General features: G+C 47.7%; 1 protein-coding gene across 12 annotated transcripts in view; it reads right to left on the bottom strand.

Annotated features, from left to right (window-relative positions):
• LOC119180142 (japanin-like-RA2) overlaps positions 1-16,852 on the bottom strand; it is a 318,672-nt gene that overhangs the window by 38,897 nt on the left and 262,923 nt on the right. For 8 of the 12 annotated variants that reach the window (XM_075868168.1, XM_075868175.1, XM_075868169.1 and 5 more), the window contains one exon: positions 1,616-1,677. The exons of the other annotated variants lie outside the window; for them this stretch is intronic. In XM_075868168.1, coding sequence (XP_075724283.1) covers positions 1,616-1,677 — 62 coding nt within the window. The remainder of the gene's footprint in view (positions 1-1,615; positions 1,678-16,852) is intronic. 12 annotated transcript variants of the gene reach the window in all.

The raw sequence follows: 16,852 nt of genomic DNA on the forward strand, positions 1-16,852 counted from the left end.
GGGAGGATGAAGAAAGCAGCTCTTGGTCCGGAAAACACATGCAGTCCTGGACCTCCACTGAAAATTCTGAAAGGGATGCCAGTGATACAATTTTGGAAACAGTCGCATGTGAAACGCCTCTCAATCGATAGTAGTTCTGAAGGAAGAATGGTCACAGCACGCGCTAAAATCAGGTGACAAAAGACCCGCAACAGCACATTTGCATGGCTCCTATGTTCCTGCAGTGCGAAATTCACCGACAACTTCAGCAGAACTGCAGTGTCATCTTGGCTCTAAAAGCAGTGTGCTTCGTCAAGATCTTGAACCCTAGTATATTGCAGGATGAATGTCATTTAAGCGTCGCAGAAAACCTCGATTTGAAAAGTGTTCGAGCTGGTGGTGGCGGTCTGCTCCCGTGAATGGTGCTATTCATAGTGTTCCTCTTGATTGTAGAGGTAATATGGTGCATGGTATTGACACCGAAGCTTTTCTTGTGGGCCACCACGTCCCCGTCGGTCTCCAAGAAACCAACAACGCACAAGATTTGAGGACTATATACAAATCATTTTGTTATACGCCTTGACTGCATTGTGTATATGTTTTATCTATTTCGCATTATATATATATATATATATATATATATATATATATATATATATATATATATATAATTCGGTAGGTATTGATGGACTACAGCAGTTTCACAATAGGAGGAATCACTTGGATCCGTCGAGAATTGAAAGCAAATCTTACTCTATGTTCTGTATTGCATTTTAAAGGAACGTAACTTAACAATACTTTTTTTTTCAAAATCCGTCATGGAAACTCCATTGCACCCAATCCTACAATACCCCAATTGAAGGAAACTTGCTGCATAGCTCATTTGAGTTGTATGAAAGTATTCCGTAAGACAATTCCATACCTCCGGTGTCATGATTACTTCAATAGTGCAATTATGTTTTTGTTAAACATCTTTATCACATCCTTCGCCATCAGCAGCGCCAACGGCGCATGACCGAAACTTATTGGGGAGGCAATGACAGCTACAGTATACAAGCAGGTGGTGTTTTTCATGAACGCCAAACGGAACCTCATTTGTCCGTGGTGGATATTTCGCGTAGAAGTGGTGTTGCGCTTGGCAACGCCGGTCATTTTTTGTCCGTCAGGACGTTGAACCACAGAAGGTGTATGGAAATTCGCGCAACTCAACTCCTGACCACTGCAGTCTTAAGCAAACATGTGTGGCAAAATATTTGTGTAATAATCATCATGAATAAGCGTAAAGTTTTTATGCAAATACGTTGGTTAACAAACACACGTAAGTGCAATATATCTGAAAAGCAGATGCTTTCTTCGGGTTGTGATGACACGATAAAACGTTGGGGTTTCAGTCTCGTGAACTTTCACTTTATAACTTTATTTTCGGAGGTGCGTTGAAGTTTGTTCAATTGAAGTTTCAATTCATAAAATAAAGTGCACACTGGAACGAACGTGTCTTGCTTGACATGGGTTTAGTCCTTGCGTTGCCCTATGTTACGCTGCGTGTCCACACTACGACGGCTTTCTTGTATACAATTCAAAAGTAACATTTCATGCAGACGTTGTACGAACATGTAATATTGCAAGTTATACTCACAGGATAAAGTCAAATTCATTGTCATATAGCACATAGAAGCTTGTATCTGAAGGGGTATTCGCCTGAAAGTGAGTCATCTCAGCACTTTATCATGCAATTTCATGTAGCAATTCAATACCTTACCGAGTGTAGGTAATTAAAACAAGTAGTGCCAGGATATCTAACTGCCCGTAAACCTTTACCACAGGTACCAACCAAACGAGAAGATATGATGAAGCTTCTAAGGGCCTTTAGCAACCTACATTGCAAAATACGAGATATCAATTGATATATGACTTGTGTACGAATACTACACACCAATAGGTTTGTTTTAAAAGCACGCAAGTTGTACTAAAAAGGTGAAACACCGATTGCCAATGACTCCATCAATATATTTCTTTTAAAAAATAGCCGCGAAAGAAAGGTCACCAGTGGCACATTCCTATATAATCCAGGCTAGCGAAATGTAGCTATGATCTGTTGTTGCAAGTGCAGTAAAAAAGACTGCTGACGAGAAAAAATGTTAACTTTGCCTGGTGCTCATGCAGCTATTTTGCCATGTACAACTACACAATAGTACTCGTCAATACGTAGCTCAGTTTATCCATTGATAACATTTCCCACTCGAACTATGTGGCTGCTTCAAAGTACGGTTTCTTTTTGCAATATTTTCGCTTCGATTCCATCACAATCGCCACGTGTGCTTTGCAAGGACTCTACAGTTAGGTCATTTCGGTCATTATGCGCCTACTTTCTACCACTATACCTTGCCTCCTTATACTTTTTTTTTCGCTAAACGATAAAACTGAAAGAAACACCACGCCGGCGCGGAGAGCACGCGCAATCCCAAACAAAGCTGTAAGAGCGGAGTTTCCAGAATTTGTTGCAAGCTTCTGGAGCTACCAATTCAAGTATGCTTGCAAATTTCTACTGTTGGAGAAAATATTTTGGTGTCTGATGACGATGAAAATTTACACTGACCGTTTTGTAATGGGTAGAAAGCATTCAACGATCGACTCATCAGGGCGAACAAGTTGAGTTTACAACTCGGACAATTTCTTTTTCAAAAAGACAATAGTCTTTCTTGGGGACCTTCGGCGCAAAAAATTTGATCTGTGTCTCTGTCTGTACACTTGTCTGCTTGTCCATCTTTAATGACACCCTAAAAGGCAACTGAACGACCAGCCGATACCCGAAATGGCCGACCCCATCCTCAGCGCCAACCAATATTGCTCAAGGTTCAGCGTTCATACTTCAGCGATTTTCTATTGAAGAATAAATATTGCGCATATCTGAGGCACAATAACAACACGTCAATAATTTGTATGCATACCGTTTACTGGACAAGGCATACATAAGCAATTTTAAGGACCGTAGCATTTATCACAGTGCGCTGACCATGCAACGCTTGAATGAAAGGCAAGTGTTTTCAACGCTTTGCCAAGACGACACGGTGGTTGTACCTACCCGTCGCCTTCCATTCAACACCATATCATCTTCGAGACAGGCATGCACGCCGCACGAGCGCTTCTTTTTCTAAAATAACTGCCAGATGGCACTCATATCTCACGTGTGAAGTGACTTGATGCGCTGGTTTGTCTCCGCTGCACGCTCGAGGCACTCTAATGCCTAGTTCACAGTGAAACATCCGCTTTCTACAGCGACCGCCATTCCCACGCCACCGAAACGCAGCGTCGTTTGCGCCTCCTTTATCAGCGGGTTTAATACAGTATCTGTGCGTTCTTGTAAACATTTAACTGCATTCCGTTCTTTGAATGTGAGGTTTCCTTTGAATGAAATGCGATTCCATAAGCCTGCAGGATGTCACGCTGAACTGCAGAAATGTAAATATTGTGAGAAACCGGTTTATTCGGCCAGGCTCGAGCTAAATCCTGTTGGTGATGATATTTTTTAGATCAAAAAGATGTACAGGTGATGATGATTACAAAGAGAATAAAGAGTCATTCGCTTGTCACGCTCACACTTATTCCCCCGCGCGGTGAAAGCGGCCGCCTGGTCGCTTGACAGTATTAAGAAATGCGTCGCACATAAGGCTTTAAACGAGATACGTGCACTATCTCTGTTCCTCGCAACGATGATCAGGACTAGCGCTAAGAGGAGTAACGCGGTAATTGACAGGAAATGTCTGTTCGACCACCGTGTATGGCCCAATCAAGCGACTGATGAATTTGTCGCATAGGCCGGGGACGCGTAGTGGAGTCCATAGAAGAACTTCGTCACGAAGGGAAAAACTCACAACACGGCGAGACGAGTCGTAGCGAGATTTTCGAGTGTCTTGAGAGAGGCCGGTGTTAACCCGAGCCTGGTGACGGCAGTGTGCGAGACGAGATAGGAATTCTTCAGAGAAAGGAGCCGTCGAGGCTGCAGGGGCCGAAAGGAAAGAGACATTCAGAGTGAAACTCGGTGAGCGACCATGGACGAGAAAAAATGAAGAAAAGCCGGTAGTGCGTTGAGCAGCCGTATTATAGGCGAATGTCACGAAGGGTAGAATTGCATCCCAGTTCGTGTGGTTGGGGTGAATGTACATGGCGATCATCTCCGATAGGGTCCGATGAAACCGTTCAGTCAATCCGTTTGTCTGCGGGTGGTAGCTAGAAGTGGTCTTGTGAACAGTGTTCGAGGCACGCAAAACTTGCTCGACAATGGAAGATAGGAAGACTTTACCACGATCACTGAGGAGGATGCGTGGAGCTCCATGACGCAAAAAGATGTGGCGAAGAAAGAAATCGGCGATCTCAGTGGCAGTCTCAGATGGTATAGAAGCTGTTTCTGCGTAGCGGGTAAGGTGGTCGACTGCCGTGACAATCCAGCGATTCCCATTGGATGATATAGAAAGAGGGCCATACAAGTCGATTCCAACGACTTCAAAAGGTGAGGCGGGACAAGGAAGAGGTTGCATTAAGCCAGCCGGAGCAGTTGTCGGTCGTTTTCGGCGTTGGCAATGGACACAGGAGGCGACGTACTTAGCGACGGCTCAAGAGAGGCCAGGCCAAAAACAACGACTTCGTATTTTGTCGTAAGTCTTGTGGTAGCCTAGACGAGCAGCGGTTGGATCATCATGAAAGAATTCCAGAACTTCACGTTGCAGAGAACGTGGGATGACGGGTACCCACTTGTTGCCATCGATGTGGTAAATGTAGCGACATAAAGCATCAGCGACAAGCTTAAATTGTTTAGGTTGTCGACGGAGTCTGGCGTTTGGAGGAGTAGTAGAGCCGGTCAAGCGGTCAACAATTGTGCGGCAGTATGGGTCGACACGTTGTTGTGAATCAAGGACGGATAGGGTGGCAGGTGATGAACTTAGCGCTGTGATTCGAGGAATTTATCGCGTTGTGTTGGCGGCGTCCAGTGTTGATGGTGTCACAAAACAAGCGCTCAAAAAAGGGCGAACCGCCAAATTCTCGCGATGAAGTGCCGAGAGGTCAACGATAAAAAAAGAAAACAAGCATCCAAAGACTCCCCGGGCGCGCGTCCCTCTCCCTTCGGAAGCGTGGGTTCGCCGACGAACCTCCTCTCATCGGCGGCTGAGCAAGCCCTGGAACGTTCTCCATGGAAAGGGGCGTGGTGATGCAGGGTTGCGTCATCCTTCGCGGACAGCCCTCGTACCGTCTCGCCTTTTCCCCCAGCCTTCGCTGCGGATCGCGCCGACGAAATGATGAGAATTTACTGGAATGTCGCGCGGAAGGTATTTAACCGAGCAGCAGTGATGGGAGATCAGGAGAAGAAGGAAGTTGGCGCCAGAGTGCGTAGGGTATCCCGCCGCGTCTGTCGGCGAAGGTTTTGTCCTTAGTGACAGAGCAGGAGAAGAAGAAGATATGCGCCAGAGTACGTAGGGTGTTCCGCCTTGTGGGCGAAGCCTTTTGTACTCCGTGACAAAGGAGGAGAAGAAGAGGATTTCCACCTGAGGGGTGAAGACTCGAGCTACAGGCAAGAGTGTGTGTCTACCGCTATTGAGCGAAGACACGTGGCAACAGCTGCGTGTGCCAAGCAGACGTGTTTCCGGCGAAGACGTTTGGTGATTAGAGAGCGGCCAATTGAAGACGCGAGGTTTCCTGAAGACAAACTTCGGGGGCAGCGGAACGACAACAACGCTGGACTTTTAGTGAGTGATTTTCGGAAGAGTATCATCCAGACTTTTGTTCCAAGAACTTTGGACTGAATAGGTTTTCTATCTCGTTAGTCTTTAGGTGTCTTGGTTGTTCGATGCATGCGACTGCATTGAGTGCGTGTTGTTGTCTGTGTCCGTTGTTTTGAGAGTGGCTGATCGTACTGTGTAGTACATTGTTTGATTGGTGACATATTGTATTCAACTATTGTCGAGTGTGCATACTTGCGTATCGTTTTGATCTGCCATAATTGAGAACATAATTTTGTTTGTTTATCAACTCTCGGCTCCGATTTGTTCTTTGGTCCACAGCCGGCATCCGCTGGCGCGCCAAATAGGACTACTTCTAAATTGTCCACGCTTTCGTGGTGCGATTCGGGGGGCCGATACTTCGGCCCTTGGAATTATCCCGGCTGTCGCCTCCCAAATTAACGGGACCCGTGACAGATGGGAAGGCATGTTACTCTTAGATGATGAACGTTTATGGAAGAATTCGCTTACCCTCATACTGTGCGCCAATTCATCTAAGTCTTTTATCAAGGTAAATTCATTGTAGCCGCCTGTAGCATGACAGAAATTCAAGCCCCGAGCAATCACACTCATTTCTGAGTCAGATAAAACCACGTTTGAAACGTTTACTACGTTAGGTCTAGCTGATAGTTTGTCTCGTCTAGAACAGGATGATTCGACGGGAAGTGAATCTTTGTTGGTCAGTGGTTTTGGAAAGGTAATGAGGTCACACAAAAACTTTTTTCTTTCTTCTGTTCAATTCTGTTTTTCTTTCTGTTTTTCTTTCTTCTGCAAGGTGTGCCCCGATATGACCACGTCGCGTATTGTTAAGAGCTCTGCGTCAAACTTCACTCTCTGTATAAAAGGCAATTTCGACTGCGACACGAACAATGCAATCTACTTGCTTCAATGCTCATTGTGTGACCTCCAATATATTGGTCAAACGAAGACAGCTTTCCGGTTTGGTTTCATTAATCACAGGTCACACGTCTTGGGCCTGCCTAGCCTTCCCCTGTCCAAACACCTGGCTACCCCAGGCCACTCTTTCGACAACATAACTGCCACAATACTCGAATCTAGTTTTATATCGCACTACGAAAGCGAAGTTCGCGAATCTTTTCGTATTCATAAATTTAACGCCATAGCGTCTGGAATGAACAAGAACCCAGGCAGGCTTACGTTTTTACCGGCAAAATAGATTAAATCAACCGCCGTAGCCCACATACACGTTTGTTCACTGTCGTGATTACGTTGCGTTGTCATTGTTGACACATTAGTTAGTTGACCAAGACGCATGCACACTCTGTTACCACATTGTGACATCAATGGTGATATTATGCTCATGTATATTTTATTACCTACGAACGTAACTTGACACGACGTTGCCTTCTTTCATTGTTTTTATTCGTTCACAAAAGTTGCGGTTTCACAAGTGTCCGTCATATTATTTGTATCTATGTTTTCAAGTCACCTGGCCCTACCATGTTTTGTTTTCAAGTCACCTTGCCCTACCATATTTTGTATAGCGCACTGCAGCTCCACTATCAACAAAATGCTGCGTATGTCTGAGTATCTTTTTGTTAACATGGATGTCAATATTGCTCAGATTGATTATTCACAATTGGGGGTCCCCATGCTATGTCCTTAAGAAGCGCGTGTTAGTGTCATATCCGCGTATGCCCTGACGAAGGCCGGTCCCCGGCCGTAACGTTGGCAATAAAGCATCGTTTTTCTTTCGCTTGTTCGCTTCATATGGTGACTTATAACTCGACCCGAAACCAGGAAGACTTTCAAGAAATATATATATATTGTTGAGACGTTTATTGGCGGACAATTGTCGATGATGCTTGACAGCGACAGTCAATGCGGGTACCGACTCTCTGCACAAGCTGCTCTTCTTTTTGCTAAAAGGGCGACCACTAGAAGGCACTGGAGAGGACGACCCACTGTTCGAAAGCTTCGCCACAACTGCCCCGGGTACGAAGAGGGAGCCGCCAGGCGACCTAACAGCTGGTTACTATGAGCGGGTCGTGGTAGGCTTTGAGGCGCTCCACGTTGACAATGTCGCGCCCTCGATGGCGCATGTCCGAAGATGGTTCGATGGGTTCGATCAAGTAATTGACAGGGGATGTGCGTTCGACGACACGGTAGGGGCCTTTGTATTTGGGCAATAGTTTTGAAGATAGGCCAGTTGAAGTGGTAGGGATCGAGAGCCAGACGAGCGCTCCAGGGAACGTGGGCGCAGTAGTGCTGGTGTCAGCGCGAATGCCTTTATGCCGCTCTTGATCTTGCGTTGTAAAGGTTCTTGCAAGCTCTCGACACTCTTCAGCAAGCTTTGCTTTAGCAGAAATAGGCGCCCACTCGGACGGATCTGGCTTGTACGGAAGTATAGTGTTGATGGTGTGCGACGGGTGCCTTCCATATAGTAAATAGAAAGGTGGAAAGCCAGAGGTGCTCTGAGGGGCGGTGTTATATAGCGTAGGTGAGGAAGGGTAGAATGGAATCCTAATTTGTGTGATCGGTGGCGACGTACTTGGAGAGCATGTCACCGAGCGTACGGTTGAAGCGTTCAGTGATGCCATTCGTCTGCGGGTGGTGCGCAGCAGTTTTGCGGTGAACAACGTTGCACTCTTTGAGAATGGCTTCGACGAGTTCAGACATGAAGACGCGGCTTCGATCACTGAGCAGTTCCTGAGGTGGACCGTGTCGCAGCGTGAATCGTTGGAGCAGGAAGGAGGCCTCATTACTCGCTGTAGCCGCGGGGAGAGCAGCAGTTTAGACGTATCGCGTGAGGTGGTCCACAGCAACAATGGCCCAGTGGTTACCAGCCGACGTTAGTGGAAGTGGCCCATACAAATTGATGCCAACGGACCCAAACGGCCTGGCAGGGCAAGGTAGAGGTTGCAGACCTACCGGCGACAAGTGCATTGGAGTTTTGTGGCGCTGACATTCTATGCAGGAGCGAACGAATTTCTGCACATAGCGGTACATGCCACGTCCAAGGTACCGTTGGCGAATGCGCTGGTAAGTCTTCGATACCCCGGTTTGCGCACATTGCGGATCAGAATGAAAGAATTCGCATATGTCAGAGCACAGACTGCGGGGTATGACTAGTAGCCACTTGCGGCCGTCACCGTTGTAATTGCGTCGGTGGAGAAGGTCGTCGCGAACGGCGATATGGTGGGCTTGACGACGCAACGGGCGAGTGGATGGAGTGAATGAATCAGTCAGCAAGTCTATCAGTGAAGCAATCTATTGATCTATGTGCTGTTCAGTAGCAATGGCATGAATGCTAATGGAAGAAACGGCAAGGTGAGACGCTGAGTCGTGGGCATTGCCGTCAGGCAAGGGAGAGCGCGACAGGGCGTCGGCGTCAGCATGTTGCCTTCCGTTGCGGTAGAGCTCGCGGATGTCGTAGTCTTGCAGGCGAAGCGCCCACCAGGCGAGACGGCCTGAGGGATCTTTCAATGATTACAACCAGCATAGTGCGTGATGGTCGGTGACGACATCAAATGGGCGACCATACAAATGAGGTGGGAACTTTTTTTATTTATTCAATACTGCCAGCCACCCTTTGGCAGCCAGGGCAGGAGTGGTACAGTGCAGAGTTTGTACACAAAGTTTACACGCGACCAGTAACACGGTCCGCGGTACACAGGGAAGCAATAATGCAGTAAGCTTACAGATTGTCACGACACACAAGCGCACGCAATCAGTAACACGGCCCACGATTCGCAAAGCGGCAGTAATTCTCGTTACAAATAGCTACATGAATATACAATAACACCGGCAATGCTAGTCTAATGCAAAACACACAAAGTACACTACGCGCATTGACCAGGAAGCGTGAAAAAAAAAACACAAGCAGTGTACGTTGTGGCATGGTAGCAAGATAACACGTGAAATACGTTAGTTCAATAGGACAGGGGAACAAGACCAGCACTTCCAATCATACACAATTTTGAATAGCCGTTCAAAAAGCATTTTGATTAGTTAAGTTAGTAACGTCGCGTGGCAAAGTGTTCCATTCTGCTATCGTTCTCGGGAAAAAGGATAGACGGTGAGCGTTTGTTCTCATGAAAGGCATTAGGATTGTTTTGTTGTGCTTGTTCCGGGTGGGGCGTGACATGTTGAATTCGAGATAAGTATTGAAGTCAAGCTTTGAATAACCATTGACTATGCTGTGTAATATTTTAGGTCGATGTAATTTACGGCGGGACTCTAGTGTTGGTAGGTCAGAACGCCTGCGCAGTTCTGTCACGGATACTCGCCTGCTGTATGCGTTGTGAATAAATCGCAGCGCTTTCTTTTGTACCCGTTCGAGCATCGCTGAATCCGTCTTTGTGTGTGGGTCCCAAACAACGTCTGCATATTCGAGCAAGGGGCGGACCAGCGTAGTGTACGCAACGGTCTTCGTTCTGCTTGTACAGTGCTGAAGTCGGTGTCTTAGAAGCCAAAGTCTGCGCAGTGCTGATGATGTAATATTTTGTATGTGTTTGTTCCAGGTGAGGTTTGATGTCATGGTTACACCCAAATATTTGAACTCGTTAACAACCTCTAATTCAACATTGTTAATTTGATAGGCATATTGAAATGGAAACTTTTTGCACGTTATTGTGATTTGGCGGCACTTTGTTGTGTTGAGGCTCATGTTCCAATCAGCACACCAATTACTAACAGCTGTTAAGTATTTGTTGAGAACTTTCTGGTCATTTACCGATTCAATAGGGAGATAAACAACGCAGTCATCGGCAAAAAAATGGAAACGCACCGGACAGTCGAACTGTAAATCGTTCAAATAGATATTGAAAAGCAACGGACCTAAGACGGAGCCCTGTGGGACTCCAGAAACAACTGATGACAACTGAGAGGCAGAGTCACCTATCTGAACGTACTGATACCGGCTTGATAAGTAGGAGTCCAACCACTGAGTTATTTTCTCATTTTTGACCAAGTTTCGAATTTTTAACATCAGGTTGCTATGGGGTACTCGATCGAAAGCTTTTTCGAAATCCAAGAATATAGCGTCAATTTGCCCCCCCTTATCTAAACCTTTTGAGATGTCGTTAGTCGTGTGTATTAGTTGTGTAACCGTGGAAAATCCACGCCGAAAACCATGTTGATTGCTCGTAAAAAACATGTTGCTCTCAAGATACGTTATTAGGTGTTTTAATATAAAGTGCTCCAAAACTTTACCGGCTCTACACAAAAGGGATATGGGGCGGTAGTTTTTTACAGAAAGTTTATCGCCGGATTTATGCACACGAGTAACATTTGCAGTTTTCCAATCGTCTGGAACCACACCGCTTAGTAGACTTTCGTTAAATATAATGTAAAGGTATTTCGAGCATCACTCCGCATACCGGTAAAGGAATGCATTTGGTATTCTGTCGGGACCTGCGGACTTTTTAGGGTCAAGGTTGAGCAAAGCCGAAAATATTCTCGGCTCGGTAATAGTTATATCGGGAATGTCAAAGTAAGGAATATTGAAATTAGTGCAGCACTGGGTTGCACGTACAAATACAGACGAGAAAAAAGCATTAAAAGCCCTTGCTATCGAGCAGGCATCGGATACTTCCCTGTCGTTTATTTTAATTTTGCCGACTGGGTCTTTTTTTTTTGGGTGATGTGAGTCCAGAACTTCTTAGGGTTGGTGACAAGAAAGCCGTGCATCTTAACATTTAAAACTTGGTAAAGGCCCTGACGATTGCCAGACATTCTTTCTCAGTGACGGTGTAATTAGTCTCGGCTTTTGTAAGCGTACGGCTTGCATACGCCACGACATACTCCGGGAACCCTGGTTTACGCTGTGCAAGGACAGCGCCGAGACCGACACCACTGGCGTCCATGTGGACCTCTGTAAGAACGTGGGGTCGTAGTGGCGGAGTATGGGAGTTGACGTCAACAAACGACGGAGCGTTGTGAATGCGTCGTCACATTGTGATGACCACGAATGGAGAGGCCCGTTACTTCCGAGGAGCTTCGTCAGCGGCGATACGATAGACGCGAAGTTTTGGATGAAGCGCCGAAAGTAGGAACACAGTCCTATGAAACTGCGCATTTCCTTGACGGATGTCGGCTTGGGGAACTCGGTCATGGCCCGAAACTTGGCTAGATTGAGAAGAATTTCGTCCTTGAACACGACGTAGCCGAGTATTGTCAACTGCTGAGCTGCAAATCGGCACTTCTTTAGGTTCAGTTGCAGATTGGCGTCACTCAGACGCGTTAAAACATACTGCAGGCGTTGAAGATGCGTGGAGAAGTCCGGAGCGAAAATGACGACGTCATCGAGGTAGCGAAGGCACGTGTGCCATTTCAGGTCACGCAGAACGGTATCCATCATGCGCTCAAAAGTGGCGGGCGCATTGCACAGCCCAAACGGCATGACGTTGAATGCGTACAAGCCGTCGGGAGTGAAGAAAGCGGTCTTCAGTCGAGCGTCTTCAGCCATAGGTACTTGCCAGTACCCTGAGCGCAAATCTAGAGATCAAAAGAATTTGGCTCCTTGCAGACTGTCAATCGCGTCATCCACACGCGGTAGTAGGTACACGTCCTTACGAGTGATCTTGTTGAGGCGTCGGTAGTCCACACAGAACCGCACAAAACCGTCATTTTTCGCGACGAGAACGACAGGAGACGCCCAGGGGCTGTTAGAGGGTCGAATAACATCACGGCGTAGCATGCCATCCACTTGCTCGTTGATTACACGGCGTTGTGTGGGAGATACGCGATATGGACGTTGCCATGGTGGTGGTTGCGCACCTGTGTCGATGCGATGCGTAACAGTGGATGTGCGGCCGAGAGAAGGTTGAGCGACATCGAAAGATGAGCGGAATTCTTCCAACAGGGCCAGAAGCTGGGAGCGCTGGACCGGCGTAAAGTTGTCAGCAATGAAAGAACCAAATACATCAGCGGATGATGAAACAGATGTAGAAACAGCACTAAGCGTATTGGAACTTCGGCAGTGCGTGTCATCAGGTTGATCCATGACTTGTGCGTCTTCGATGGGTTCCACACTGCCGAGAAAATCCCCTCGCAACCAACGTAACACTGTACGGGGATGAGTTCAGAACAAAAATAGTGGTGCTGCCGCGAGTGACTTGCACGGTCGCGAAAGGAACCAGCAAGCCTTTTCTGGTGAACACACGATGAGATGGTGGGAGGAGTGCAGCGGTGTCGAAAATACTTGCGCAGTAGACCGACACCGCCGAGGACGAGTTTGCAGGCACTTGCGTGTCGTTCCTGACGAGTTACTTGCTTGCAGCAGATGGACTGTCAGCCGGCGTCAAAGAAGAGAATTGTGTCAGCTCTATTTCTGCTGGTGCGCAATGAATGACTGCGTCGTGGCGGGAGATAAAATCTCATCCTAGGATGACGTCGTGAGAGCATGAAGGAAATATGATAAATTCAACGGCATACATCACGTCCTGAATCATGAGGCGGGCTGTACACATCACTGTTGGGTGAATGCTTTGGGCGCTGGTTGTACGGAGGGAGAGCCCGGAAAGTGGCGTGGTCACTTTGCGCAGTAATAGGCTAAGCTTTGCGTCCATGACGGATACGGCGGCTCCAGTATCTACAAGGGCAGATGCACGAACACCATCCACAAGCACGTCTATCACGTTCGATGGGCTTTCCTGAGGGCTTCCACAGTTCGACAGCGTCGCAGCCCTTGCCTCGTGGACTGCGACGACTAGTTTTCCTGGTCACTCTTTAGTGGACGTGGCCGCATGGGCGACAGTGAGCGACGTCGCGAAAAATGTGAACGGCGGGTAGATGGAGCGGGGCGGGACGACGGTGACGTAGGCGGTGGTTGGTCATAAAAGCGGCTCGATATGCTGGGAAAATTGGAGGCGACCGGTGGTCGCTGCACACGATTGCAATAGCGTGCTACGTGAAGGACGCAACCACAAGCAAAGCAGATGGGGCGATTGTCAGCAGTGCGCCATCGGTTCGCGGGTCCCATCCATGTCGCAGAACGCGATGCGCGAGCCTGCTGCTGATATAACTGCATAGTGGGCGGCACACGGGGCGCGTGGATGACGTCGGTATATCTAGGCGGCACAGTTTCTCCGAAGGCCTGGAGCCTGACGATGGTTTCAGTGTAACTAGGGGGGCCAGTCACAGGAATCGGTGGGGGGTGACCTGGCGACAACTTGGGCGTAACTGGGTGGTGTAGATACTGGAGGCGGCTGGTGGTATTCAGGAACGACCTCCGTGATTTCCTGCTGAATGGCTCGGCGGAGGGGAGGCAGAAGTGTGCTTGATGGCTGTTCAGCACGTTGCGGGGAAGCAAAGGCCAGTAAAGAGACCTGACGGGCAACTTCCTCAAGCACGAATGACTTGATTTCAGCGAGCAAGGCAGTGTGGTCAAGACGTGTTGACAAGGCCGAGAGATCAGCGTCACGTGAGGGTGGTCGACGGGTCATCGAGCGCTGCCGCCGCAGCTCCTCGTAACTTTGGCATAGTGTAATGATCTCTGCCACAGTGTGAGGGTTTTCGGCCAGGAGCATGGTGAAGGCATCGTCGGCGATGCCTTTTAGAACATGGGTAATTCTGTCGGCCTCTGACATGCTCGCGTCCACTTTCTTGCACAAGTCAAGGATGTCCTCTATGTAACTTGTGAAGGACTCACTGGTCTGCTATGCTCGTTCACGTAACCGCTGTTCGGCTTGCAGCTCACGAACGGCAGGACGGTCGAACACGTCGATGACAGCGGTTTTAAAAGCGAACCAAGTGGGGAAATCAAATGCGTGGTTGTTGTACCACATGCCTGCCACGCCCGCGAGTTAGAAAACCAGGTTGCCGAGTTTACCTGCCTCGTCCCAATAATTAGGGACGCTGACGCGTTCGTACATAGCAAGCCAGTCTTCGACGTCAGTGCCATCCGCGCCGGTGAAGACAGGAGGGTCGCGGATGCGGGTGAGACCGGAACATGGCGTCGGCGGAGGAGGAAGCGTTTTCTGCGCGGCATCTTGGTGCATAGTAGAAGGCACGGTACGGGATCGAAGCTCCAAGGGCATCGAAAGCTAACCAAAGGTGTTACAAGGGCACAGCACTCTCCACCAAATTGTTGAGACGGTTATTGGCGGACACTTGTCGTTCATGCTTGACAGCGACAGTCAAAGCGGGTATCGACTCTCTGCACGAACGGCTATTCTTTTTTCTAAAAGGGCGACCTACTAGAAGGCGCTGCAGAGGACGACCCACTGTTCGAAAGCTTCGCCACAATAAATATATATATACATATATATATATATATATATATATATATATATATATATATATATATATATATATATATATATATATATATATATATAATGTCACGGGCTGAGTAAATACCTGAGAACTATGACGACCAAGTCCTGTTAAAAGATAGTGTTGGTTTTGTCCGTACACATAACGGTAACATTTGGCCACTTTGCATATCAATAAACGCCAGGTCGAGGTCCACAACTGCGTAAAAATTATTTCGATAAAATATGCAAGCTCCACTAATAAACCGTGAATAACTAAATGTAGTGTTAATTCTTTTTAAATGTAGTGAATTGAAGTAGGCCAATGTATATGGTACGGACTTTTCGAACGCATACACGCACTCATACTTGTGAAAAAGTTGTTTTAATTGGATATGATATTGTTACAAAAGGCAAGGTAACCTAATGGGGTTTTTTAATGGGCCCTGCGTCCGCGATCACAGTATAATGATGATGATCTCCACCGCCATGGCTCGTACCCACTCAGAGGGATTGCACTGAAGGCAACGTCGTCTTCATTCTCTACCCGCGCTTTCCTTGTTTTTCCTGGTAGTGATACTTCTTTTTATTCCTCCGGTCTCAGATGAAGCCGTCTGGGCGAGTCATTCTTGCATCTTTCATGTAAACGGCTTAAGGCGGCCGACATGCGTCACCTCTGTCTTGCATGAACGTCGGTCACTAGTGGTGACACGTACACTTTAATAGTTGACCTCGCTGAGACGATGGAGTATCACGAAAGGACTGGCGTAGTGTGCCAGTAGCTTTTGGCTTAGGCCACGTCTGCGTATTGGGGTCCACACCCACACTAGATCACCGGTGGCTTAGGTTACATGCCTGTGTTTACTGTCGTAGCGAGTTTTGGAGGACTCTTGCGCTGCCAGTGTACGTAAGCAGGCAAGTCGACGTGTCTCTTCCGCACGACACAAAGTTTCCGCAATTGTTAAATCGTCATGGACGACAAAAGGAAAGATAGTATCCAGCGTATGTCGATGTGAGGGAGCGTAGAGCAGATAGAAAGGGCTGTAGCCAGTCGTTTCGTGTTTCGACGTGTTGAAGGCGTACGTGACGATTGGTAAAACTTCATCCCAGTTTTTGTCGCAGGCGACGTACATTGACAACATGTTGATCAACGTTCGGTTTGCGCACTCGGTGAGGCCGTTAGTTTGCGGATGATACGCAGTTGAGTGTCGGAACTTGGAGGCACACAAACGAAATAATAATTCGACAATATCAGCAGTAAATTGTCGTCCACGGTCACTCATTATCACGTGAGGATGTCCATGTCGGAGGATGACTGAATGCAGCAGGAACTCCGAAACCTGGACTGCCGTGGCGGAGCAAAAGGCTGCCGTCTCGCAGTAGCGCGTCAGGTAGTCGGCGCATACAATTATCCACCGGTTAACTTTTGAGAAGCGTGGAAATGGTCCCATCAGATCAATGCCGACCTTTTCAAAAGGGGAACCGGGAGGCCTTATAAGTTGCAAGTGACTAACTGGACCCTAGGAGGGCCGCTTTTGGCTCTGGCACTGCGTACAGCTGGCCACGTAGTTCTGAATTGTCTTACTCAATTTCGGCCAATAGAACCGCCCTTTCGTGCGACTAAGTGTTCGTGCGGTGCCTAGATGGCCAGAGGTGGGGTAATCATGCGTGAGACGCAGAACAGACGTTTGGAGGGACGCAGCAACAACTAGCAGAAAGCGGGCGCCCGTCGTGGACAAGTTTCTCTGGTAAAGAAGACCATTTCGGACGCAGAATCGGCCTTCGCTTAATGAATTTCTCGCTCCTGGGAAGAGAGCTTTCAAGCTTGCGTCATTACGCTGCTCAGCAGCGAAAGTCACGGCATCAGAAAAGCCAGACGACAGA

Source organism: Rhipicephalus microplus, chromosome 7, assembly GCF_043290135.1.
Source record: "Rhipicephalus microplus isolate Deutch F79 chromosome 7, USDA_Rmic, whole genome shotgun sequence".
Classification (NCBI taxonomy): Eukaryota; Metazoa; Arthropoda; class Arachnida; order Ixodida; family Ixodidae; genus Rhipicephalus; species Rhipicephalus microplus.